We start from the raw sequence: 27740 nt of genomic DNA, 5'->3' as shown, positions 1-27740 counted from the left end.
CTAAGCAAGGTGCAAATTTGCAGAGAATCTATCGTACATTGCTGGAACGTTTGTGCAATGTGCTTTAATATTTCAAAATAAATTGTGAAACTTAAGGGCGAAGTTATAAAGTCTGAAGAAGCCACCATTTTTCTTTATGCAGAATTTATTAAAGTCTTAGTAAAACAGGAACTTCTCAGTGTTAGAAACTTTCTTTGTTCCCCTCCAGAGGAAGTTTGTGGCCTGTTTTGCAACTGACGTTCTGCTTGAGTGTGTAACTTTCATAACAGTGAAGCTGAAGGTGTTTCTCTTCCATTCCTCTAACTACGACCCAACGGATCAACATCAGCCCAGAAGAGGTCCATATATCGAAGACAATGGGACTTTCGCAGGTAAGTAATTTATAATCTTTTGAAAAACTTTTATTTTGAAATATTTACACTAAATTTTAACTTTTCATTTGGGTTCATCTCTTGAAAACTTTTTGTTTTGTAATGCTTTTTGATCATAGAGGTTATTAAATATTAAAACGCTGCTCCAACTACAACTCTGCATATGTGGTGGTCGTCTATTACTAAAAATCTCTTTGATAGTTTGATAGTTTGAAAGAACAGGATAATTTTGTGACTCAACATAAGGAAATAACAAGTGTCTATCTCGAAAGCAAACCATAAACTGGTAAACTACACTGCAAAAAATATTCTCAATTTTTTTAATGTGTGCAATGGCCAAAAATGTCGATCAACTTGGATATATACATTTTTTTGTCTTTTTTTTTTCAATTGTGTGAATTCTTAAGATAACCTTTAATAATTCACTTGGGATGGGCCACCAATCCAGGAATTTTTAGCCCCTAATTTGAGAATAGTCTACAATTACTTGGCAAGTTTTATTTTTACCTTCCTCTGGAACAACAGAAGAGGATAATATTTTGAACTTAATGAATTTGTGTCATTTTTTCCTATATTATGGATTGTTATCTTTTGTATATTCAGATTTTGGTGTTTATTATATTTGCAAAAATCTTTTAAGAAATAAAAATCATTTTTCCAAAATTGAAAATCTAATTTAAAATATTACGGCTTCGTTACTGATACATAGTAATATACAAAGGAAAATAATAACAAATCATAAATTCACACTGTTTAAAAATTGTAAATTGAGGGTTAAAATATTAAATGATTAAAGATGTAGGAATGTAAGAGAAATATAGAGAAATTGGGTGACTTAAAAAATAAAAAAATGTTCTATTGCTCAGATTACGTTAAAAATAAGAATAAATAATATACGTCCGTTCTCCTACACACGTAGAAATGTATGTCTCATTTCATAAACCATCTACTAAAAAAAAATTCTTCTAAAAATCTTTATAATTAAATAACTAATGGGTATGGGTGGTTTGCTCAAAATCACAATAAAACTCATTATGTGATCATTTTTCACAGTCCAACCCAGGCAAAGATACCGCTTATATGCTGAAGTTAATGAGGTGCATAGTAAGGCTACGTTCACATTAGCGTTAAGCTAATGTGCGTCGGGTTTGCGTCGGCGACACAGCGGCGACGCATGCGTCATGCGCCCCCTATACTTAACATGGGGGACGCATGCGTTTTTTTTTGTTGCGTTGTGCCACACATGCGTCTTTTTTGCCGCAAGCGTCGGACCAAAAAAACGCAACAAGTTGCATTCTTCTTGCGTCCGATTTTCGGCAAAAAACGACGCATGCGTCGCAAAACGCAGCGTTTTTGCGTGCGTTTTGCCGCGTTTTTGCGTGCGTTGTGCGTTGCGTCGCCGACGCAGCGGCGCACAACGCTAGTGTGAACTTAGCCTAATTGCTGACTTAAAATTTTTTTACAATATTTTTTTTTTAACAAAATTTTGACTTTGACATTTTAGAGCTTTTTTTCCCTCTCAACAGTGTGTAAATGCAAAATGGTCTATAGCAAAAGGTGGGCAATTAATTTCCCAAGGGGTCACAAGAGATACTGATCCAATCATCAAAAATGTATTCTGCTCATTATTATTGTTGTTTTAGATCAATTTTTATCACTTAATCTTGAGCATAATTAAGTCTGGTGACTCGCTGCTACTGGTAACACATGTAAGGTGTTCTTCCCTGTAGCAGCTAAGAAAAACCATATAATTTACTGCTTTTCCTGAAAAATTATATAAAGCAGCAAATTATTCTGCTCTTGCTATTCTGCCTTTGTATCTTGAATAACAGCTCACAACACAATATGATGCCCCTACAGTCCCCACACACAGTATGATGTCCCCACACAGCTCCCCATATAGTATGATATCCCCACACAGCCCCCCTACATAGTATGTCCCCACAAAGCCACAATACACAGTATGATGTTCCCAAACCATATGATGTTCCCACAGAGCCCCCCACAAATAATATGATATCCTCTCACTAGCCCCATGCACAGTATGCCCCCACAAAGCCCCTCTATACAGTATGATTTTCCCAAACAGTATGATGTCCCCACAGAGCCCCATATATAGTATGATATCCCCTCACATAGCCCATTCACAGAATGTCCCCACAAAGCTCCCCTATAAAGTATGTCCCCACAAAGCCCCAATACACAATAAGATGTTCTCAAACAGTATGATGTCCGCACAGAGCCCCCCACAAATAATATGATATCCCCTCACTAGCCCCATACACACTATATCCCCACAAAGCCCCTCTATACAGCATGATTTTCTTAAACAGTATGATGTCCACACACAGCCCCCCACAAATAATATGATATCCCCTCACTAGCCCCATACACAGTATATCCCCACAAAGCCCCTCTATACAGTATGATTTTCCCAAACAGTATGATGTCCCCACAGAGCTCCACATATAGCATGATATCCCCTCACAGCCTCCATATACAGTATGTCCCCAGAAATCTCCTCTAACTAGGAGGTCCCCACAAAGCCCTCTACACAGTATGTTCCCACAAAGTCCCCCTAGACAGTATGATGTCCCCACACAACCCCCTTACATAGCTGTATATCCACACACAGCCCCCACGCAGAATGATGTATCCAGACCTTTGGTTGTCCCGGTCCGTGGGCCGCACTGGAACACCCAAATGGCTGCATGTGGCCTGCGGACCACACTTTGCCCAGGTCTGGTCTAGAGAGAATGTATCCCAAAGGGTATTTGTCATAATCCAGGCCAGGTTTTGAGTCCTGTCTACCACTTTCCCGGTCTGGTCATGTCAGGGGTTAACTTTTCTCTGCCTCATTTTGGGTTCAGGTTTGCTATTTATCTATGTTGCATCCTTCAGGCAGTGTCAGTTATATTTTATGCCTTCGGCGTGAGTATCTGACTCTGGTGTTACTCTGATTTGTCCTGCTGCTTCAGCTTACTTCGCTCGTGTCTGTTCCCTCCTTTCTCCTTGTCCTGATTTAGTGTTCCCCTTTGTATTTGGATTTCCCGGTGTTTGTCTCAGCTTTGATTCTTACCTGACGTTGTCTCTTGTTTCTGGTACTTCGGCTTCTGACTGGTTTTGACCCCCTGGCTCCCCTCTGACTCTGTATTTTGTGTTTTCCCTTTGCATTGCGTTACTCTCTAGGTTTTGACCCGGCATGTTTGACTTCTCTGCTGCCACCTGGTGGGAGCCTCGCTGCAGGTCTGTTCTGGCAGACTTGCTGTCCTCCTTTCACTCTATTGCCATCTAGTGGAGCTTGCACCATCCTGCATAGCTGCAGCATGACAGCATTATTTTAAACACATCTTCAATATATTTCAAAAATATAACATGATACAATATAGCTAGAATTAGTTAATCCTGTTCAGAGAAATGGAATTTCATAATTTTTGCCAAGTTATTTCAGTTGAAAAAAATGAATGGGCAAATCTGGGCTACCACCTGGACTATCGGGCTCTACTTTTTAAATTTCCCAATAAATAATAAATCATAGTAATTGTATAATGCAAAAATCTGTGATTATCATTGGTAGTTACGTACTTCATTTTATGGTTGTGTCCCACTAGAAAAAACTAGATTTGTCTACTGTTTTTTTTTTCTTTCTGTCAATAATTTAGTACAAAAAAATAAAAAACAATGTTTTTTTTTTAAATTCATTATTTTAAAATATAATATTTTAATCTGTCCATTTCTCCAGGTTTTAATTTATATTAATTTGTTTTGCTCAATTTATTTTAGAATTGGCTGTACGGTTCATGGGTCGTTTCTTCTGCCCATATTCCCTTCTACATAGATTCCTCTTGGCTTATCAAACTCGTGAAAATCTATTTTGTATAAAATTGTGGAATGAATACATTTGTAGCTTCCGGTATTATATATCGATATTAAAAAAGAAACATAACATGATGTAAAGGTTTCAGATATGAAATGTGCAGAAGTGTAAATAATCTCTAATTAATCACTGTAAATGGTGAAGAGGAGGAAACCTTCTTTGGACTAGGAGAAAGGTGTTTGAGATACTTGAATTGATACAAAACAGGCTTGAACCCCAGATGCCTCATTTGATGCCAAAACCTAAGGAACCCCAGAGGCTGCACAATACGTGTAGAAACACACTGCATTATTTTGATTATTTTGAACACTATATGGTCAACCGTAAACTGGTGGATTCATAGAAGGTGCACAAGATTTTCTGTATTAGGAGGAATAAATAGATTTTCGTTTCGCCCCATACCCTGCTGTCTTGCTTTTTGGAGCAATTATATAATTCTTTAAAAACAAGTACAACCCATCCCCCACCTTTTCAGTGACAACCGGTAAAGTGAGGAAACAACTCATTTTTCACTTCTCGATATTGGCACATCATGTCTACTGTGTTTTCTGATGCTCTGCCAGATCGGATAGATGATGGTCACAGCTGCACAAATAATCTAAATTGACCACCCAGCGCCGATGTGTATGTAGGACAGGAAGGAGAACCTGAGTATGATCAGCCTGTGTACAGGGGTGACCTGCACGCACACTCACCCCCTAAGAAGTTGCAATGTTTTGTCATTTCATATGCAATGATCCCATGCCTTAAAGACAGAAAACGCTGTAATGTCTTGGCAACAGGTACTGTTTGGTGTCCCCGTCCTATGTAGGATGGTGACACCAGTAATGGTATTCCTAGATGCCATCCTGCAGGAGAGGGAGCAGTCAGAGCATTTGATGTGTGGTCACAGGAAGATCCATCATTTCTGGGGAGCGCATATGACACAAGGAGACCCAACGTGAGATTGACACGAGGAACGGGTTTAGGGAACTGTCAAAGAGCATGCTGGTGAACTGTGGGACAGAGACTGAGGAAGTGACAGGACCCTGAGGAGAAGTAGAGGCCATCTGGCTGCATTCAGGAAGTGAAAGGAACATCCCACGTGGTCTATGGTGGCCTGAGAGCATTTAGGGCTTAGTCCTGCTCAACTCACTGCTGCAACTGGAACTAAGCAGGGCAGGCAACATTCGGTCTACAGATACCTACTGGCATGTGCACATGCTCTGCAGGGATCCTCCATCTGTCCCATGCACACACTCTGGCAGTTATCAGTGGACGTACCATCATGTTCTTGCTTACCTCCTGATGTGGATGTGAGCGGAGCAAGGCTAATGCAATAACTACTTCAGGCTACCGGGTGACCCTAGACCACCTGGGATATATGCCATTAACTATCTGGCTTACCTATACCACCAGGGATACCAGCAACAATCTCTTATACTTTGCTAAGTCATCATGGAACCGAAGATTACCTAGTCAACGTAGACCTCTGTTCACCCATAACATATCGTAGCAATAACTCTATAAACCAACGTAGAAAAATGTACCAATATTCCCCAAACCACCAGTATTAATGGGTTGTCCAACCCCAAATTAATGGACCACTGATTGGCTGTAGTACTCATATGTTATGTTGAAGCCAAGAGTCTGGCAGTGGGGACAGTTCTGTGGAAGAAATACCATCCTGGAGCTCACCGGTCCAGTAGTGGTCAGCCCCTTTAGCTTTTGATCTATTGTTTTCCGTACTTCACTTACGTGAACCCCCGACAATATGACGGGTATGGAGAAGACCATGAAGACGAACCGTCATGAAATAAACAGATAAACAGCTAATCCCTTCAATCATTAACCATATTCATGCACAAACACATTGGTACAAATAAATGATAATGTCAAGATAATTTTCCGAAAATTTAAAAATTACCAAGAAATTGAAGTTATCAGTATTACAATGATAAATTCCAACTTCCTATGTAACGAGTCAGCTCATGATACCAAACCTCTGATCTGGATTTGATCAATCAGGTCGTAGACTTATCGGATGCCCTAAGAGGACAATCCCCTCAACCTGACAGACCATTGTTTGTAACCTAAGCTCCCCATTTCCTCAGCAGCTCCATCTTCCAGCACGCTGCAGATTTCTCATTCATACCATATAGTCCCTCGGGGGGTTTGGTAACCACAGCTTTCACGACTTTTATGTCACCCTAGAAATGGTCGCTACTTAAAGCGACTTCTCATAACATATTAGACATTAGGGTTTTTTTGTACTTAGCGCGCAGATAAAATGTTCTCACCTGATTCTTCAGATGTGCAGGTCCTGAGAAGAACATCATGTATGTTATATACACATTAACATGACCCCAAATTATTAAAAAGTATAACCCATCCAACTAAAATAAATTTTATAGAATTTTTTTTTTAAACGGCTGATTTCTTCCAAAAACAGTGCCACACACATCCACTGGTTGGGTTTGGTATTGCAGTTTAGCCCTATTCATTTTAATGGACTGGAGTTGCAATACCAGACCCAACCCATGCACGGGTGTGGCGCTGTGGTGCAAATTATCGTGCATTTAAGTGCATGAGGCCTAATGAGAATAACAAGTCATAAGATGTCATGTTATTTTTCATTTTTGCTTTTCCAATTTTTCCTGTCATTTTTCAAATATTTTTGTACTGACATAGATGTATGCGGCCTTGTTTTTTTGTGTTTTTTTTTTTTTGCAGTTTTGAATGGCACCATTCATTTTACTATATAAACATAAAACATTCGAGAAAATGACAAAAAAAAAAATTCTAAGTGAGGCGATATAGTGAAGAAAAAAAACACAATTCTCACATTGATTTTTTTCGGAGACATTTTTACAGCATTAGTTTTTCTTGGAGACATTTTTACAGCATTAGTTTTGCAGTAAAAAAATATCTGGAAATATGATTCTCCAGGTCGGTACGATTTTGGCTATACCGAACATGTATTGTTTTTTCTATTGGCTTAAAAAATATAGAATCATGTAAAACTAAATAAATAAATAAAATTTAAAAATTTGTTGTGTCACCCTTTTTCAAGACCTCAAAATTTTTTGAGGGGTGAGCCATGGTTTTAATTTATGCTGTTTCGGGCTCATAATAGACTTTGATAGATACTTGTCTTTTTACGTTACTTTGGTGACTGAAAAACCTAAATTTGTTTTTTTTCACTCTTTATGACGTTTATCGATCGGCTTAATAAATTTTTATATTTTGACAGTTTGGCCTTTATTGCACACAGTGATGACAAATGTGTGTATTTTTTCTTAATTGTTTTATTTTGAATGGGACAAAAGGGGGGTGATTGGAACTTTTATATTTAAAATATATATATTATTTAAATTATTATTTTTTTTTACTCTTTATCTTTACATGTTTCAATAGTCTCCATGGGAGACTAGAAGCTGTGAACATCCAATTACCAGTGCTACACATAGCAGGCCTTCGTCTAGCAGTTCGGCACAGGGGTCTCCTGCAGACCCGTAAAAGTTGCGGGCTCCTCGTTAATATTTAGAGAGTTACTTTTGTATCTCATAAGATCAATTTAAAGTGATCCCAACCAGTGATACATTTATTGTCTGTCGTTTATGTTTACTCAAAAAAGAAGCCTTGTGTCTATACTTAGACTGTTCTATCATTAGACCATACGCTCCGGTGAGCCGAGTCTTCTCTTTTCCTAATTTTAGCTCTTGCTAGAAAAGTGCAAAATAAACTAATGCGGCGCTGGAAACCGAAAGTCCTCATCGCTTCCATACACAGCGTCTCGTGATACAGAAAGGTCTCACTTCCTCTGATCTCCCAGTTGGGCCATTCAGTGAAATCCCATTTCCCCCTATGGTCTCATCAGCCCTTCTCCATATGTCTCATTAGCTTTATTATTATTATTATTATAGCGTCATTTATTCCATGGCGCTTTACATGTGAGGAGGGGTAAACATAATAAAAGCAAGTACAATAATCTTAAACAATACAGGTCACAACTGGTACAGGAGGAGAGAGGACCCTGCCCGCGAGGGCTCACAATCTACAAGGGATGGGTGAGGATACAGTAGGCGAGGATAGAGCTGGTCGTGCAGTGGTTTGGTCGATTGGTGGTTACTGCAGGTTGGAGGCTTGTCGGAAGAGATGGGTCTTCAGGTTCTTTTTGAAGGTTTCGATGGTAGGCGAGAGTCTGATGTGTTGTGGTAGAGAGTTCCAGAGTAGGGGTGATGCGAGAGAGAAATCTTGTATGCGATTGTGGGAAGAGGAATAAGAGCGGAGTAGAGAAGGAGATCTTGTGAGGATCGGAGGTTGCGTGTAGGTAAGTACCGGGAGACGAGGTCACAGATGTATGGAGGAGACAGGTTGTGGATGGCTTTGTATCTCATGGTTAGGCTTTTGTACTGGAGTCTCTGGGTAATGGGGAGCCAGTGAAGAGATTGACAGAGGGGAGAGGCCAGGGAATTGCGGGGGGACAGGTGGATTAGTCGGGCAGCAGAGTTTAGAATAGATTGGAGGGGTGCGAGGGTGTTAGAGGTGAGGCCACAGAGCAGGAGGTTACAGTAGTCGAGGCGGGAGATGATGAGGGCATGGACTAGGGTTTTTGGGGATTCTCGGTTTAGGAATGTACGGATCCGTGAAATATTTTTGAGTTAAAGGAAGTGGGAAGGGCTTGGATATGCTGTTTGAAGGAGAGACCAGTGTCAAGGATTACCCCGAGGCAGTGAGCTTGTGGGACTGGGGAGAGTGGGCAGCCGTTTACTGTAATGGATAGGTTTGTTGGGGGGGTCGCATGAGATGGGGGAAAGACAATGAATTCTGTTTTGTCCATGTTAAGTTTTAGAAATCTAGCGGAGAAGAAGGATGAAATAGCGGACAGACATTGAGGGATTCTGGTTAGTAGAGTGGGGATATCTGGTCCAGAGATGTAGATCTGTGTGTCATCAGCATAGAGGTGATACTGAAAGCCATGAGATTCTATGAGCTGTCCCAGGCCAAAGGTGTAAATGGAGAAGAGCAGGGGCCCTAGGACTGAACCTTGCGGGACTCTGACAGATAGGGGGCGAGGTGAGGAGGTGATGTGTGAGTGGGAGACGCTAAATGTCCGGTCTGTTAGGTATGACGAGATCCAGGATATGGCCAAGTCTGTGATGCCAAGGGATGAGACAGTAATAGGGAATGGTCCACTGGGTCAAAGGCAGAGGACAGTTCCAGGAGGAGGAGGACACAGTAGTGTTGCTTGCTCTTGGCGGTTAATAGGTCATTGGTGACTTTAGTTAGGGCAGTTTCAGTGGAGTGGTGTGACCGGAAGCCAGATTGGAAGCGGTCGAAGAGGGAGCAGGAAGAGAGATGGGAAGACAGTTCAAGATGGACGTGTTGTTCCAGTAGTTTTGAGGCATAGGGGAGAAGTGATATAGGGCGATAGCTAGATACAGAGGATGGGTCAAGAGAGGGTTTTTTGAGGATAGGTGTGATTGAGGCATGTTTAAAGCTTGAGGGGAAAACACCAGTTGTTAGTGGTAGGTTGAAGAGATGGGTTAGGGTTGGGATGAAGACTGTGGCGAGGCTTGGGATGAAGTGGGATGGGATCGGGTCAAGTACACATGTGGTGAGATGCGATCTTGAGAGTAGTGGAGAGTCGATCATCTGTAATGTTGGAGAAGTTGGTTTTGGAGGCTAGTGGGACTGTGGAAACGGGGGCCGGGCGAATGGGTATAAGGTTAGAGAGGTTACGGAAATTTGTGATGGAGCGTGGATGGGAGTTAGAACTGACTGTGGGGATGTGGTGAGGAGGACCAGGATTTGGAGAGATATCACCAGCAGTGAGAAGGAGCAGAGAAAGTGTTAGCAGGTGGGAGCAGGAGAGGGCATGAGGGGGCTGTCTGTGTTTGTAGACAGAGGATTGTATGTTGAGGAACAGTTCTGAGGAGGAGGTGAGATGGATGGGGAGGATTGAGGAAGAGATGAACAGTTCCTTACTAGGAGTAGGGATTGGGGGAGTTTGCAGAAAGTGAAGGATTATAGGGGTGAAAGTGAAAACAAACAGAAACATTGTTTACAGTGACTGGCCAGTTATCTTCAGTTCCCTTCTGGTTCAATTCTGGTTTTAATTCTACATTAATCTAATTAGCTTCCAGTTTGGCTTTAATAAATGGATGCCCTAATTTAACAGGATGCAAAGCTCACCGCCGAGTGCCCCAAAGGCTTTTAAGAAGCATTAATATTGCCGGAGCGATGTGGACATGGTGACTTGTAAACATCTGTTATTTTGCAACTCAAACTCGGCCTTTAAAGTTTATGGGGATTTTATCTCTTTCGTAACTGATCCATTGGTGAAAGTCAATGGGTAAAAAAAAGTGTAGATCTTTTACCATCTTCAGTTTCTGAAAATGGAGGAGGGAAAAAAAACAGATTCAAAATGGGTGAAATATGAGAGAAAAATGGTCCATTTTACATGGATGCAAAAGCAGAAACGGATGTGTGAACGGAGCCCAAGGAGAAGGCAATCAGCAGACACGGACTTCCTGAGTGGTGGGTTTTCACAGGCTGCTCCTCCGTCACTTCTTTTACGACAGCCTCAGTGTCCGGCCGCGTCACGAGAAGCCAGAGAAGAACGAAAAGTAGAAAATGTTCTGGATAATAATCCGGAACAATTTGTGCAAATTTGTGTTTCCACAGAACTCTGCTGTTCTTCTACTTTGTGTCAGCGGAAATGTCCACCTCTTGGCCAACTTCTCTATTTTATCAGAAAATTTCTAAAAAAGCACAGTTTTCTTATCTTCAGCACAATGTCCTAACTTCAAGACACAAGCCGTGCATCAAGATAAGATGGATAGCTGTGGCACAGAACCACAATATACAGCTGCTATAACCTGGGCATCTCCTGAATATAAATATATATGTACAGCTGCTATAACCTGGGCATCTCCTGTATATAATTATTTAGGTACAGCTGGTATACCCTGGGTATCTCCTGTATATAATTATATATGTACAGCTGCTATAACCTGGGCATCTCCTGTGCATAATTATATATATACAGTACAGCTGGTATAACCTGGGCATCTCCTGTATTTAATTATATATGTACAGCTGGTATAACATGGGTATCTCCTGTATATGATTATATATGTTCAGATGGTATAACCTGGGTATCTCCTGTATATAATTATATATGTACAGTTGGTATAACCTGGGTATATCCTGTATATAATTATATATGTACATCTGGTATAACCTGGGCATCTCCTGTGCATAATTATATATATATACAGTACAGCTGGTATAACCTGGGCATCTCCTGTATATAATTATATATGTACAGCTGGTATAACATGGGTATCTCCTGTATATGATTATATATGTTCAGATGGTATAACTTGGATGTCCCCTGTATATAATTATATATGTACAGTTGGTATAACCTGGGTATCTCCTGTATATAATTATATATGTACAGCTGGTATAACCTGGGTATCTCCTGTATATAATTATATATGTACAGCTGGTATAACCTGGATCTAAAAGACAATAGGACATTGGGAGATGTATGTAAAAAACTCCTTTTTCTACACTACCGGAATAATATATAATGCACTCCCGCCCCCCATAAGACCAGGTGCAGCTTCTCTCTCACTTCTCCATATTGGAGTCACACAGTTTCCAGTCCGCTGCTTGTAAGTGTTCAGGAAAGAAGCCACGACATAAGCCTGGGAGCAGAGTACACGAGGCGTGTGGAGCCAAGCAATGCTATAAGGGGAACCCGACATTCCCACTGGGAAGGCTCCTGCGGCCCCTCATGATCGGCTCATGGACCCGCAGCAAATCTGGTGGCGGAATTGAAACTTCTAACACCCGCTATGGACCAACTTCTGTATTTGGGCCAATTCTCACATACAGACACTGATCCCATCAGACGCTGTTCAGATGTTGGGGGCGATTGTCTTCATGACTGCAAATGACAACTTTTATGTTAGAAGATTTTTGAACAATTTTTTTTCAGTGGTTTTTTAGTGGGTTTTCACCAAAAAATGCCAGAAATAACGCCAATAAACGCCCCAAAGAATCTTCTCATTACCTTCTATAGATTTATTAACTGCTTAACGGATGTCAAAAATGTCTGAAAATCGCCTCAAAAGCATGATAAACATGGCTTAAAAAGTGTTTATAGAAAATGCCAGCAAAAAATTCTAAAAAAAAGACAAGAACGCCGAAGAGCGATTCCTGAAGCGCGTTCACTTTGAAAGATGAAAGATTTTGATTGTCGGAAAAAGACGCAGTGTGAACACACTCCTAGGCTGTGGCCGCACAGTTTTCTGAATTTTTTAAGCCTTAGTCATTTCTGGAAAGTCTCCATTTTGTAGGTTTTTGGAGTTTTTCTTATCCCAAGAGTTTAGGAAGGTATTTTTCAGCATGGAATGTTCTTTTCGGCCTATTAATTGTACAGCACTTTGTTTGCAGCGGATTCTATCAGGATCTATAACATGTTCCTTTTTTTTTTTTTTTCAACAGGTTTTTTTCACAACCTTTTTCAGGAAAAAAATCTTTAAAAAAAAGTCCTTCTAAAAACAGCAGAGTGGGTTTCCCACCAAAATGAGTAGAATAAGTTTTCAAAGATTTTTCAAAAAGGTTTTTAAGGGTCATTTTTGGATAGGATCTACTAAAAAAAAAAAATCCTAATAAAACTGTGGAGTTTTTTGAGGAATTTTTAGAGAAGACGTTCCCTTGGGCAAAGTTTCCTTGTAAGGGGATGCAGAATCAGTGGAGGTTCTTTAGGTCGTATCTGGCGTATACGCCATCACTTTACTAGATGGTGACACCCCATTAGTTACCCCATTAATTTAATAATGGTATAAGGGTGCGTTCACACGATGCCCAAAAATTGTGCCGAGCCCTGCTCTGAACGAACAACCTCATATGGACATTGTATAACAGTGTTATGATTACTGTAGTATGAAGCTATAATTTTTGAGCACTGTATGTCAGTATTACGTCAGCATTATATGGTGGCATTATTACTAAGGGAGCGGTAATTGTCCAACACTGATATGTGAGCACCGCACATAGTGTACATAGTGTTTGGCGCTTTTATTTATGCATGGTATGGCATGGGTATAGGAGCAGTGCCGCAGAAAGAAGCACACAGGGCACTGCGCAGCATATGGCGGCACTGGTGAGTAGTGCCGGTACAGCCCCCTATAATCAGTATCGGAGCGATATCTGATCACAGAAGAGGAGTAGATATAAAATGTTCTGTCATTTCATCCTGTTGTTGTATTGTGTCCTAGGATCGGGGTCAATAATTGCCAAAAATCCAGAAATGGGGAACGTGATGAGAGTCTCCGCTCCACCAGACAAGATCGCTGCCAGCCACACAGGTCAGTGCCTCCGTGGTGCCTCCGCGGCTCTACAGCTGGGTGGGTGACACCACCCGTAACTCATCTGTTCTTTAGGTGGTCCGTATCTCATTATTTTTATTGCCATCAGGTGCAGAAAGTGATTTTTTGGCCGTTCTCTATGACTATCCCCCTCCAGACGTCAGCGAGCCGATATTTTACTTTGGAGAAAAACTTCGGGTCATTTCAGAGTAAGTTGTTTTTTTTTATCATTATGAAGCTTTTAATAATTAGACGTAACGGTGTTCATAGTAGCGGTGTTAGGGGGAACAGGAGTAATGGGAGGTCCGTGGTATCTGTAGTAATCGTGGAGGTCAAGGTTTATTTCCAACGAAAGTTGTGGATCGGTGAGGGAACCAATCCGCTCGGAAATGCCTCTGCGCCATCACACTGTTCAGTGTCTTTGGGAGTGTCGAGGATGACCGAATACATCACTCGGCCCCGCTCCATTGTAATATGTCATTTCAGAATCCCGTTCCTGGGATTGGTTGGGGTCTCATAGGTTAGACCCCCTCCAGTTATCAACTATCGCACGGACATTACATGTTGGAAATGACCCGTTAAGGGGTGGTCCAGTCACCTAATTAAAAAGGACTCCTTTACCGTCATCATTGATGACCCTATTTGGACTCATGCTGGTTTCTGTCTCAAGCATGTCAAAACAACTAGGGGCACAAGTAAAGGAGCCCCTTGCAAAAGTTCCAATTTATACACCCAGCACGGCCTCCTGGTTGCCATTAAATAACCCATCAGGTTCACACATTCACATCTCAGTGGTCTAATGCGGTGGGCAGAAAATTCCCCTTATATCTAACCACTTAGATGCCACTGTTGCTGTTGACCCAGGCGTCTTAGGGGTTTATCAGCTGCGATCAGAGCGAGCTCCAATTTCAGCAGTTACCGGGGGATTTCTGCTTTACATCATACATATATGATGGATGTTGGGAGAGGTGAAAAGTATGGAGATGGGTCATATCGCAAAGCTGTTACATGTCCTGCCACCATGGTGGTACACAACGCGTGACCACTGCACCCAATCTCTAGCTGTAGTGGTCATGTCTCATGCAAATCCCAGCCAGAAATGACCATTTGTTGCTAGGATTTTTGTAAACCCCCGACACACCTAATTTGCAGATTTGGAAAAATTGGGACAGTCCAGGCAAATTTTGGAGAGATGGCATGTATGTGTCATGATCCAGACCGGGTTTTGTATTCTGTCTTTCTTTCCCAGTCTGATCATGTCAAGGGTTAACTTTTCTCTGCCTCGCTTTGGCTTCAGGCTGGCTATTTCTCTTCACTGCATCCTGCAGGCGGTGTCAAAGTTCTGCCTACTGTGTGAGTAGCTGATTCTGTTACACCCTGACTTGTTGTGCTGTTATTCCTGACTCGACCCATGTCTGTGTTATACCCTGATCCCTGTCCTGTCTCTGTGTGTTCCCTTTCTTGGTACTTGAATTTGGCTTGGACCCTGACCTGCTTTTGTCTCTTGTCTTTGGCATATCCGCTCCTGACCATTACTGATCCAATGGCTTGTCTCTGACCCCAAGTTTGCTTATTCCTTTGGTACTGCACTAGAGACTTGGATTTTACCTGGCTTGTTTGACTTGTCTGCTGCCACCTGGTGGTAGCTTCGCAGTGGCACGGCAGGTCTGCTTCATCTGTGTGCATGACCTCTCTCCACTCTATCGGCACCTAGCGGAGCTAGCTTCTACCTGCATTGCAGCAACGTGATAGTATGTAGTAGTGGTATTACTAGTCCCACGGACAGTCGATTATATTATATGTGTCTATTCATATGTCCAATCTTACAAATCAGAGATAAGTTCTACTCCAATCCCATTAGAGAGCTGAACTTAACCATTTAAAGGGTTATTCCCATCTTTATATATGGGTATTGTCAGATAGAGCTTGTTAAAACAAGCATTTTTGCAATTTACTGCTTTTTAAAATTTTCAGCTCTTCTTGAGATATTAACACTTTTCTTTTTTTTTTTTTACAGCTCGTTGCAGAGGAGACCGTCCACCGCTGCTGTCTGGTTTATTAGCATTGCAGTGAAGCTGGCCAGGATTAGGAGGATTGGAAATAACCAATCCAAGATTAGGAAATAACATCAATTTCCAGCAATACCGGCCAGCTTCAAAACAGCACTTACAAGCTCATTAGAAAAGATCTTGTAAGCACTGCACACGGTCTGCCATATAGCAGCGGTGGTCGGTCTCCAAGGCAACAAAATAAGCAAAAATAAAATGTTAATATCTCAAGAACGGATGAAAATTTTAATAAGCAGTAAATTGTAAAATTGCTTGTTTTTTTTAAGCATTATATGAATATGCCAAGTTTATAAAGTTCAAAATAACGTCTTAAGTAAATAGGACAGCAAAAACAACAGGCAGTATGTGGAAGGCAACCTTGTGCTGTCTTTTTTTCACGAACCTGTTATTAGGTGAGACATTTGGAAAGCTCCAAGTTGGGCCTCTTAGTTATGCTAAGAGCATGAAACAGACATTCATGTGTAAAGGAGCATTCCCATTCTACAAAACTAGATGTTTGATTTTATGAATTGCAATCAGCACCTCTTATAAATTCCCATGAGGGACGCAGTGAAAGTGAAAGGGCGATGTGAGACGGTAAGATAGGGCGAGAGTGATGTAATGGGCGGCAGATTACACAGAAAATAGTATACGCTGTGTATAATGTGCAGTGCTGAGGTTCGGTGCGGTGCGGGTGGGTTTATAGAGATACAGGTGGGGTTATGATAAAAGTAGCAGAAACACACAATGGAAAATTACTTTCCTGAATCTGACAAAAACAAAAAACCTCAAGAGATGTTAATGCAAATCTGGTGCGAAGGGAAGTAAAGTGCAAAGACGTCACACAGAGGAGGATAAGGTAGAGTTGGGGCTGGATAAAGGGCCCCCTGGGAAAAAAACGTGGCAGAAGGGAATCGTCCAGGTTTTGTGAAGTTGTGTTAATAGAAGGAAGTACTGATACTAATAGTAATTATTACTAATAATAATAGCGCCATTTAGTGCCAATATAGCAATACTGCCATACAGTGAGGACTTCGTTGTGTCCACAGTTCAGTGCCAAAGTAATCCCACAGCTGGAGCCACAATGAAAGTTAGAGACAACACACTACAGAGGAAGCGGCTCTTTTATGGTAGCACGCCATGGCAGCACAATTCATGCAGGCACACCATCTGTATACCCTGGGCACCCTTGGACAGAGGAGGCCTATGCAGGAACATATACAGCACTGTCCTGAGGAAGGGCACTGCTAGCAAGTAAGGGATGAGGATTTGGCTCAATGGTCCAGGAAAGAGGCTACCAAATACCAGGGCTTCAATCCTGGCTGGCCCAGGATGATCTCTGTAATGGAGCCTCCCATAGATGGAGGCCTCAGAGTAATTCCCTCTTTTATCCATACGTAATGGCCCTGTGTAGAATTGAGAACATTAGTAGCTGTCAGTCGATCCCTACTTATGTCCCTATGACAGCTCTTCTTGCCCCCGCTCACTGCCCCTAGAACTCACAGTGACCAATCAGAATCCAGCTGAGCTGTCAAACCAAAGTTCTCTGCAAACTAAAAGTTTTGTAAAGTTAAGCAACTGTAGAAAAGTTTTTTTTTCAAGTGGAGTGGTTACTTAATGTCTCCTTAAAGCCAGATATTATTGTTCTGCAGGTGGTATAAAGTCTGTATTTTCTTTTTGTTATAGCGAGGGAGGATGGTGGAGAGTCGTATCCCTTAAATCTGGTCGGGAAAACTACATACCGTCAAAGTGCGTGGCGAAAGTCTACCATGGGTGAGCACAAAGTTGGGAGATATAATACATGTAATACCAGATAATACATGTCAGTGCATGAAACGTTGTAATCTAGAATATTAATAAAGAAAGTCAAGTATTTCCCACTTGCCCACCGCCGGTGGAATGTGGAGCTGGTGGGAGGGGAGGAGGGGTATGCAGCTGCAGAAGAAGAAGGAGGAGCTTCAGAGGAAGGAATCTGATTGGCTCAGGTATATAGCAAAGCTGTTACAGGGACCAGCAGGGGGATTGAAAGGTGACAATACTCAGGGTACAGACACCTCTGCTGCAGATCTATAGATGTTTAAAGGGGACTTAGTAGCTGATGAATAAGCAAATATGGAGAGACCTGTCAATCAAGCTAAGCAGGGCAGAGAGCCACCTATCCGGCGTCATTTCTCATTTCCATACCGGGGCCTACAGAGCCACCAGGAACCATTGCTTTATCCGCATACACTACATCTTTGGGCTTTAGAACTCTGACGGATCCTTTGGAACTGGGAGAATCTGTTTTATAGGAGTCCTGACATATGGAGCAAACACAAAAAAGCATCGGGCTTCAGAGCAAAACTGAGAATGAGCCTTAAAGGTCTCTAAATGGCCACCATGTTTTAAAATTAAATATTTAAAGGGGCTTCATAAGGGCATTCAAATGATAAAAATCTGCTCCATACAGCCGCCTCTAGGGGGAGCTAACTGCAAATGGATTTATTCATATAGAATTAAAGGGGTTTTCCTCATCTGCTTCTTTCCGCTTGTGCTGGGAATACAATTCAGCGGTCTGCAGATATGCAAAGTGACGGCAGACTTTTCTACTCAGCATGTAAAACCCTGTAAGTCTGTAAGAATCTGTATACATTGAGCTCCCCCTAGTGGCAGCCAAGATCTATTTGGGGTAAGCAGAAGAAGTGGTTTAGTGCCAGGCCCCTCACATTATGGGCCCCGTAGCAATCACAAGGTCTATCTTTATGGTAGATATAACAATTTCTCCCTCCGAGAATGATTGTAATTAAGATCATTAGAAAATCCCTTTAATGTCCTCATTTTCAGATGGCTTTTTGATGGCGTGGGGAGAGAAAAGTCTGAACAACTACTACAGCTCCCCGAAATGAAGAATGGATCATTCATGATCAGACAAAGTGAAACAAAAAAAGGTAAAATGTCAGAGATACACTTACTGAAGCTGGCATAATCATGCTGTCCCTTTAAGAATTAAAGGGGTATTCCTACCTCACAACTATGTCATATACTCAAAATATACCATAAATATCTGATAGTCATGGTTCCCACTTCTGGGACCCTCATCTTCTTCACAGCCCCATTTTGCGCCACTATGAACTGGCAAGTGGCTGCGCATGCATGGCTCTCTTCCTTGACTTCTATGAAGCACACGTGTCTCTCTTCCTTGACTTCTATTAAGCATACGCGGCTCTCTTCCTTGACTTCTATTAAGCATACGCGTCTCTTCTTTGACTACTATGAAGCATGTGCAGCTTTCTTCCTTCAATACTATGAAGCATGTGCGGCTCTCTTCCTTCACTCTATGAAGCATGCGCAGCTCTCTTTTTTCCCCATCTATGAAGCATGCGCGGCTCTCTACCTTCACTTCTATGAAGCATGCGCGGCTCTCTTCCTTCAATTCTATGAAGCATGCGCGGCTCTCTTCCTCCTTCACTTCTATGAAGCATTCGCAGCTCTCTTCCTTCACTTCTATGAAGCATGCGCGGCTCTATTCCTTCAATTCTATGAAGCATGCGCGGCTCTCTTCCTTCACTTCTATGAAGCATGCATGGCTCTTTTCCTTCACTTCTATGAAGCATGCCGAGCTCTCTTCCTTCAATTCTATGAAGCATGCGCGGCTCTCTTCCTTCACTCTATGAAGCATGCGCGGCTCTCTTCCTTCACTTCTATGAGCATGCACAGCTCTCTTCCTTAAATTCTATGAAGCATGCGCGGCTCTCTTCCTTCACTTCTATGAAGCATGCGTGGCTCTCTTCCTTAAATTCTATGAAGCATGCGCAGCTCTCTTCCTTAAATTCTATGAAGCATTCGCGGCTCTCTTCCTTCACTTCTATAAAGCATGCTCGGCTCTCTTCCTTCACTTCTATGAAGCATGCGCGGCTCTCTTCCTTCACTTCTATGAAGCATGCGCAGCTCTCTTCGTTCACTTCTATGAAGCATGCGCAGCTCTCTTCCTTCACTTCTATAAAGCATGCTCGGCTCTCTTCCTTCACTTCTATGAAGCATGCTCGGCTCTCTTCCTTCACTTCTATGAAGCATGCGCGGCTCTCTTCCTTCACTTCTATGAAGCATGCGCAGCTCTCTTCGTTCACTTCTATGAAGCATGCGCAGCTCTCTTCCTTCACTTCTATAAAGCATGCTCGGCTCTCTTCCTTCACTTCTATGAAGCATGCTCGGCTCTCTTCCTTCACTTCTATGAAGCATGCGCGTCTCTCTTCATTCACTTTTATATGACGCATACGCACAGCTTCCTTTATTTCCTTCTATGAAGGATATGCAGCTATTTTTGGAAAAGAAGTGAAAGAGCCACGCATGTATGTATTTTTAATTTGGGGTATTTTCTGTGGCAAAGCCATAAGTGTCTGTGGTAGAAAGACCCACTTAAAGCAACAACCTACATAAAATAAAACTTCATCTATCATTTTCTTTGCCAAAGCTATATATGTGTTAACCCTTTAAAATTAAGAATCCCACCCGCAAGAATCAATGAATGGCCATAATGAGCTTAAATAATACCGCCATACAGTGATAAAATGTAAAACTACCAAAAACCGTTCTGGAGACCAAACATGAAGTTCTGTAGCAGCGTCTTCTCAGGGTGGGGGGCGGCTGGGACAGTCATTATCTGGTAGTGGTTATATATGTATAATATCAGCATGCCACGTATGTCAGAAATATAAACCTGCCCTGAGCCGCCTCAAATGACTTTATGGTGGTCAGGCCTGGGGAACCACAACAGTGAATATTACTAAAAGGGCAATCCCTGTACCAACCACATACATCACCACAGTCAGTGACTGCGACAGCAAAAACAGCGAGAAGTCATCTGAGTGACAGCCCCAATGGATGTGTCTAATTGCTGCCAAGTTCTGGATTATTCTATCCCATTAATAGAAAAAAAGACAAAAAAACAATGGACGTCTGGATTCAGTGCTTACAAGAGGAGAACCATTTCTGGTTCATTTATCTCACTGCGATGTAAATTAATGCTCAGCTTTATAATAATAATGTTATTTTCTATTCAGGATCCTATTCATTATCGGTCAAACACAGACAAGTGAAACATTATAGAATATTCCGTCTCCCAAACAACTGGTATTATATCTCCCCAAGGTTAACTTTCCAGTGTCTGGAGCATCTTGTTAATTACTATTCAGGTAAGCGTCTGCTACAACTGTTATAATACTGCCCCTATGTACAAGAATATACCTGCTATAATACTGCTCCTATGTACAAGAATATAACCACTATAATACTGCCCCTATGTACAAGAATATAACTACTATAATACTGCACCTATGTACAAGAATATAACTACTATAATACTGCACCTATGTACAAGAATATAACTACTATAATACTGCCCCTATGTACAAGAATATAACTACTATAATACTGCTCCTATGTACGAGAATATAACTACTATAATACTGCTCCTATGTACAAGAATATAACTACTATAATACTGCTCCCTATGTACAAGAATATAACTACTATAATACTGCTCCTATGTACAAGAATATAACTACTATAATACTGCTCCTATGTACAAGAATATAACTACTATAATACTGCCCCTGTGTACAAGAATATAACTACTATAATACTGCCTCTATGTACAAGAATATAACTACTATAATACTGCTCCTATGTACAAGAATATAACTACTATAATACTGCTCCTATGTACAAGAATATAACTACTATAATACTGCCCCTGTGTACAAGAATATAACTACTATAATACTGCCCCTATGTACAAGAATATAACTACTATAATACTGCTCCTATGTACAAGAATATAACTACTGTAATACTGCCCCATGTACAAGAATATAACTACTATAATACTGCTCCTATGTACAAGAATATAACTACTATAATACTGCCCCTATGTACAAGAATATAACTACTATAATACTGCTCCTATGTACGAGAATATAACTACTATAATACTGCTCCTATGTACAAGAATATAACTACTATAATACTGCTCCCTATGTACAAGAATATAACTACTATAATACTGCTCCTATGTACAAGAATATAACTACTATAATACTGCTCCTATGTACAAGAATATAACTACTATAATACTGCCCCTGTGTACAAGAATATAACTACTATAATACTGCCTCTATGTACAAGAATATAACTACTATAATACTGCCTCTATGTACAAGAATATAACTACTATAATACTGCTCCTATGTACAAGAATATAACTACTATAATACTGCTCCTATGTACAAGAATATAACTACTATAATACTGCCCCTGTGTACAAGAATATAACTACTATAATACTGCTCCTATGTACAAGAATATAACTACTGTAATACTGCCCCATGTACAAGAATATAACTACTATAATACTGCTCCTATGTACAAGAATATAACTACTATAATACTGCTCCTATGTACAAGAATATAACTACTATAATACTGCTCCTATGTACAAGAATATAACTACTATAATACTGCCCCTATGTACAAGAATATAACTACTATAATACTGCTCCTATGTACAAGAATATAACTACTATAATACTGCTCCTATGTACAAGAATATAACTACTATAATACTGCTCCTATGTACAAGAATATAACTACTATAATACTGCACCTATGTATAAGAATATAACTACTATAATACTGCCCCTATGTACAAGAATATAACTATTATAATACTGCCCCTATGTACAAGAATATAACTACTATAACACTGCCCCTATATACAAGAATATAACTACTATAATACTGCTCCTATGTACTGGAATATAACTACTATAATACTGCTCCTATGTACAAGAATATAACTGCTATAAAACTGCTCCCTATGTACAAGAATATAACTACTATAATACTGCTCCTATGTACAAGAATATGACTACTATAAAACTGCTCCCTATGGACAAGAGTATAACTACTATAATACTGTTCCTACTATATGTACAAGAATATAACTGCTATAATACTGCCTCTATGTACAGGAATATAACTGCTATAATACTGCTCCTATGTACAAGAATATAACTACTATAATACTGCTCCTATGTACAAGAATATAGCTACTATAATACAGTCCCTATGTACAAGAATATAACTACTATAATACTGCCCCTATATACAAGAATATAACTACTATAATACTGCTCCTATGTACAAGAATATAACTACTATAATACTGCCCCTATGTACAAGAATATAACTACTATAATACTGCCCACTTTGTACAATAATATAACTACTATAATACTGCCCCTATGTACAGGAATATAACTACTATAATACTGTTCCTACTATATGTATAAGAATATAACTGCTATAATACTGCCTCTATGTACAGGAATATAACTACTATAATACTGCTCCTATGTACAAGAATATAACTACTATAATACTGCTCCTATGTACAAGAATATAGCTACTATAATACAGTCCCTATGTACAAGAATATAACTACTATAATACTGCCCCTATATACAAGAATATAACTACTATAATACTGCTCCTATGTACAAGAATATAACTACTATAATACTGCCCCTATGTACAAGAATATAACTACTATAATACTGCCCACTTTGTACAATAATATAACTACTATAATACTGCCCCTATGTACAGGAATATAACTACTATAATACTACCCTTATGCACAAGAATATAACTCCTATAATACTGTCCCTATGTACAAGAATATAACTACTAAAATACTGTCCCTATGTACAAGAATATAACTACTATAATACTGTCCCCTATGTACAAGAATATAACTACTATAATACTGCCCCTATGTACAAGAATATAACTACTATAATACTGCTCCTATGTACAAGAATATAACTACTATAATACTGCTCCTATGTACAAGAATATAACTACTATAATACTTCTCCTATATACAAGAATATAACTACTATAATACTGCCCCCTTTGTACAAGAATATAACTACTATAATACTGCCCCTATGTACAAGAATATAACTACTATAATACTGCTCCTATGTACAAGAATATAACTACTATAATACTGCTCCTGTGTACAAGTATATTACTACTATAATACTGCTCCTATGTACAAGAATATAACTACTATAATACTGCTCCTATGTACAAGAATATAACTACTATAATACTGCTCCTATGTACAAGAATATAACTACTATAATACTGCTCCTATGTACAAGAATATAACTACTATAATACTGCTCCTATGTACAAGAATATAACTACTATAATACTGCTCCTATGTACAAGAATATAACTACTATAATACTGCTCCTATGTACAAGAATATAACTTCTATAATACTGCTCCTGTGTACAAGTATATTACTACTATAATACTGCTCCTATGTACAAGAATATAACTACTTTAATATTGCCCCTAGGTACAAGAATATTACTACTATAATACTGCTCCTACGTACAGGAATATAACTACTATAATACTGCCCCTATGTACAAGAATATAACTACTATAATATTGCTCCTGTGTACAAGAATATTACTACTATAATACTGATCCTATGTACAAGAATATAACTACTATAATACTGCTCCTATGTACAAGAATATAACTACTATAATATTGCTCCTGTGTACAAGAATATTACTACTATAATACTGATCCTATGTACAGGAATATAACTACTATAATACTGCCCCTATGTACAAGAATATAACTACTATAATATTGCTCCTGTGTACAAGAATATTACTACTATAATACTGATCCTATGTACAAGAATATAACTACTATAATACTGCTCCTATGTACAAGAATATAACTACTATAATACTGCACCTATGTACAAGAATATAACTACTATAATATTGCTCCTGTGTACAAGAATATAACTACTATAATACTGCTCCTATGTACAAGAATATAACTACTATAATACTGCTCCTATGTACAAGAATATAACTACTATAATACTGCTCCTATGTACAAGAATATAACTACTATAATACTGCTCCTATGTACAAGAATATAACTACTATAATACTGCTCCTATGTACAAGAATATAACTACTATAATACTGCTCCTATGTACAAGAATATAACTTCTATAATACTGCTCCTGTGTACAAGTATATTACTACTATAATACTGCTCCTATGTACAAGAATATAACTACTTTAATATTGCCCCTAGGTACAAGAATATTACTACTATAATACTGCTCCTACGTACAGGAATATAACTACTATAATACTGCCCCTATGTACAAGAATATAACTACTATAATATTGCTCCTGTGTACAAGAATATTACTACTATAATACTGATCCTATGTACAAGAATATAACTACTATAATACTGCTCCTATGTACAAGAATATAACTACTATAATATTGCTCCTGTGTACAAGAATATTACTACTATAATACTGATCCTATGTACAGGAATATAACTACTATAATACTGCCCCTATGTACAAGAATATAACTACTATAATATTGCTCCTGTGTACAAGAATATTACTACTATAATACTGATCCTATGTACAAGAATATAACTACTATAATACTGCTCCTATGTACAAGAATATAACTACTATAATACTGCACCTATGTACAAGAATATAACTACTATAATATTGCTCCTGTGTACAAGAATATAACTACTATAATACTGCCCCTATGTACAAGAATATAACTACTATAATACTGCTTCATTTGGTTAAGAATCTTCAATTATAATCAGTGCATGTATTTTTCCAGAAAGTGCAGATGGCCTGTGCTGTGTTCTCACCACCCCCTGCCTCACCCAGCAGTCTGTAAATGTTCCCGATGTAAGGCAGGAAGTCCCAATCATGAGAAGAAAGAAGCCATTTAACTGGAGGAGTATGAAGAGGTGAGTATCGCCTAGTCCCTGCAATAATTGCATATAGCTCCTCGTTACTTGTACCACATAACAATCTCTGACACTGACTTGTGATGTTCACATTTCTCAGGGTGTCGTTGACGGTGGAAGAACCTGAGAATTCATTGGAAACCGACGACTCTTTCCTCAGTTATGGGCTGAGACAAAGCATCGCCTCGTATTTGTCATTGGCTGGAGATGAAAATTTTTCCATTGGAAGTGATGACCAGCAAAAACAGAAACGGAGGAGCTACATATTTTCTAGGAACAGTGTCATCTCCGACCGCTCGAGTTATACGGAAAGTTACAGATGAGAGTCCCATGAGCTCTACCTGGATTTATACTCAAGAGCTTCGGCCCCTCAGCTAGTTCCCCTGTCACTAGAAATCACTATGGCGCTGCTGTAAAGGAAGTCGACTGCACAAAGCTACACGATCCAACGGGGCCTCCAACCTTCATACCGCCACATTTCATGTAGAGCTTCCATTACGCTATTCCTACTAATTTTGCTTTGATCAGTTGGATTTTCTGCTGTTTCACCCAACTCTATATGAAGTGAGTGAACGTGACGAGCAGATCCCCCAGCAAACAGCTAATGGACTATGCAAATCTCTCGGCAGCACAACTGATATTATGTACAACCACTAAGTGATTAAAAGTAGGGGAACATTTTCATCCCAAAGATCATGATTTCCAACCATCTTGATTTTGACAGGACAGGACCACGAGTCCAAACACAGAGGGGCAGAGTTTCATATAAATGTGAAATTAGAGGTGGTCTTGGGAGTGGGTCTTAAAAGTCCTGAATTTTTGGATTTTAAGTTTTGGAAAGTTTGGAAGAGGACTGGTGGAAGGTTAATTAAAAAGCTTCATTGTACACCGCCAAAACAAACAGGAGGTAGGAGAGCAGGTTACCAGCCATTCTATAGAAGGACACATGATCGAAGAAGATTTTGGCCGATTATCTTCCAAGTACTAATGTGGAATTAGAGGTGGTCTTGGGAGTGGGGCTTAAAAGTCCTGAATTTTTGGATTTTAAGTTTTGGAAAGTTTGGATGAGAACTGGTGGAAGGTTAATTAAAAAGCTTCATCATAGACCACCAAAACAAACAGGAGGTAGGAGAGCAGGTTACCAGTCATTTTATAGAAGGATACATGATCGAAGAAGATTTTGTCCGAATATCTTCCAAGTAGAGGCACACATCTTGTAGGGCATTGTACAGCCAACCAAAGAATATTGTCTCTGTCTAGAGACTTTTCTAAGCAGAAGGTACTCAGGAAGGTTGCTATTCTCGTCGCCACAATGTCTGATTGTGCCGCTTACCTTTTGACCTCATGAGTCATAACTATTTTAAGGTTCTTGATCAAGGACAATAAAAGAAAGAACATTCCAGACTCTCGAAAACCATTTCTAAAGAATAGGAAATGTGAAAGGGATATGTTGTCCCATGACTATCCCAGGTTGGTCACATTCCCTTACCAATGAGCAGTTCAAATCATTAATGGGCCGTTCCATCTAGAGGTGCAACCATGTTTAGAAAAGGGATCAAAATCTCGGCTTTATAAGAATATTAACTGTAGTTTACCATAGCCCCATAAAGTGCCCTCGTGGCCAAATGGAAAAGGATTAGAGATATCCAACTGCCAGATACCTACAGTGAAAGGTTAAAAGGAACCTGTATGGTGACTGGTTGCCTCCAGAATACCACCGATGACAGAGAGGCCAATTTTTCATACCATAGATTTGAGCTTTGCATCTGCTACCAAAAATTCTCTTGTCTACGGCCAGCACTTGACTAACCAAAGGGGACAAGCACTGGGCTTTCATGTGCCATGATGGGCAAGGACCAGCAGTGGGATGTGTTTTTGCTCTAGCGCACCATTAGCTCAGATTTCGAGAATGACCAGTAATGGACTCACAGTTGACCAATTTTTCCAACTTTCATAATTCGGGTATTAGCTGCAAAATTATTACAGTTACTCTCTAATGACAGTATTTATAATAATCTGATATAATATGAGCACCAAACTACCAAATATTTAATGTCTGTGTATACTGGTACAAAGGGGGCCACCAGCTATGATCTGCCCGCCGTGCCACCATGTAACGCTGTAAATGGCTTGCAGTTTGGTATTTTATCTAATGTTCCTCTGTACAGTATAAATAAAATAATTTCTTATCCAA

At 39.8% G+C, this 27740-nt stretch overlaps 2 protein-coding genes across 2 annotated transcripts in view; one reads left to right on the top strand and one right to left on the bottom strand.

Annotated features, from left to right (window-relative positions):
• The window catches only part of TG (thyroglobulin), a 233000-nt gene that overhangs the window by 32827 nt on the left and 172433 nt on the right, over positions 1-27740 (bottom strand). The gene's annotated exons all lie outside the window — the stretch shown is intronic.
• On the top strand, positions 265-27740 carry SLA (Src like adaptor). Its single transcript, XM_077271260.1, has 8 exons — positions 265-371; positions 13527-13616; positions 13726-13825; positions 17351-17437; positions 18488-18591; positions 20704-20835; positions 25414-25546; positions 25647-27740. The coding sequence occupies exons 2-8, from the start codon at positions 13559-13561 to the stop codon at positions 25867-25869; spliced, it is 837 nt and encodes a 278-aa protein (XP_077127375.1). The 5' UTR covers positions 265-371; positions 13527-13558; the 3' UTR covers positions 25870-27740.

Source organism: Ranitomeya variabilis, chromosome 6 (genome assembly GCF_051348905.1).
Source record: "Ranitomeya variabilis isolate aRanVar5 chromosome 6, aRanVar5.hap1, whole genome shotgun sequence".
NCBI classification, from domain to species: Eukaryota; Metazoa; Chordata; class Amphibia; order Anura; family Dendrobatidae; genus Ranitomeya; species Ranitomeya variabilis.
The sequence above is the reverse complement of the archived record's forward strand: the minus strand, read 5'-3'. Positions and strand labels throughout refer to the sequence as shown.

Coding starts and splice junctions, on each gene's coding strand:
- SLA (XM_077271260.1), top strand. CDS start 13,559: ATGGGGAACGTGATGAGAGTCTCCGCTCCACCAGACAAGATCGCTGCC. Junction 13,826..17,350: donor AAACTTCGGGTCATTTCAGA/GTAAGTTGTTTT, acceptor TTTTTGTTATAG/CGAGGGAGGATGGTGGAGAG. Junction 25,547..25,646: donor AACTGGAGGAGTATGAAGAG/GTGAGTATCGCC, acceptor CACATTTCTCAG/GGTGTCGTTGACGGTGGAAG.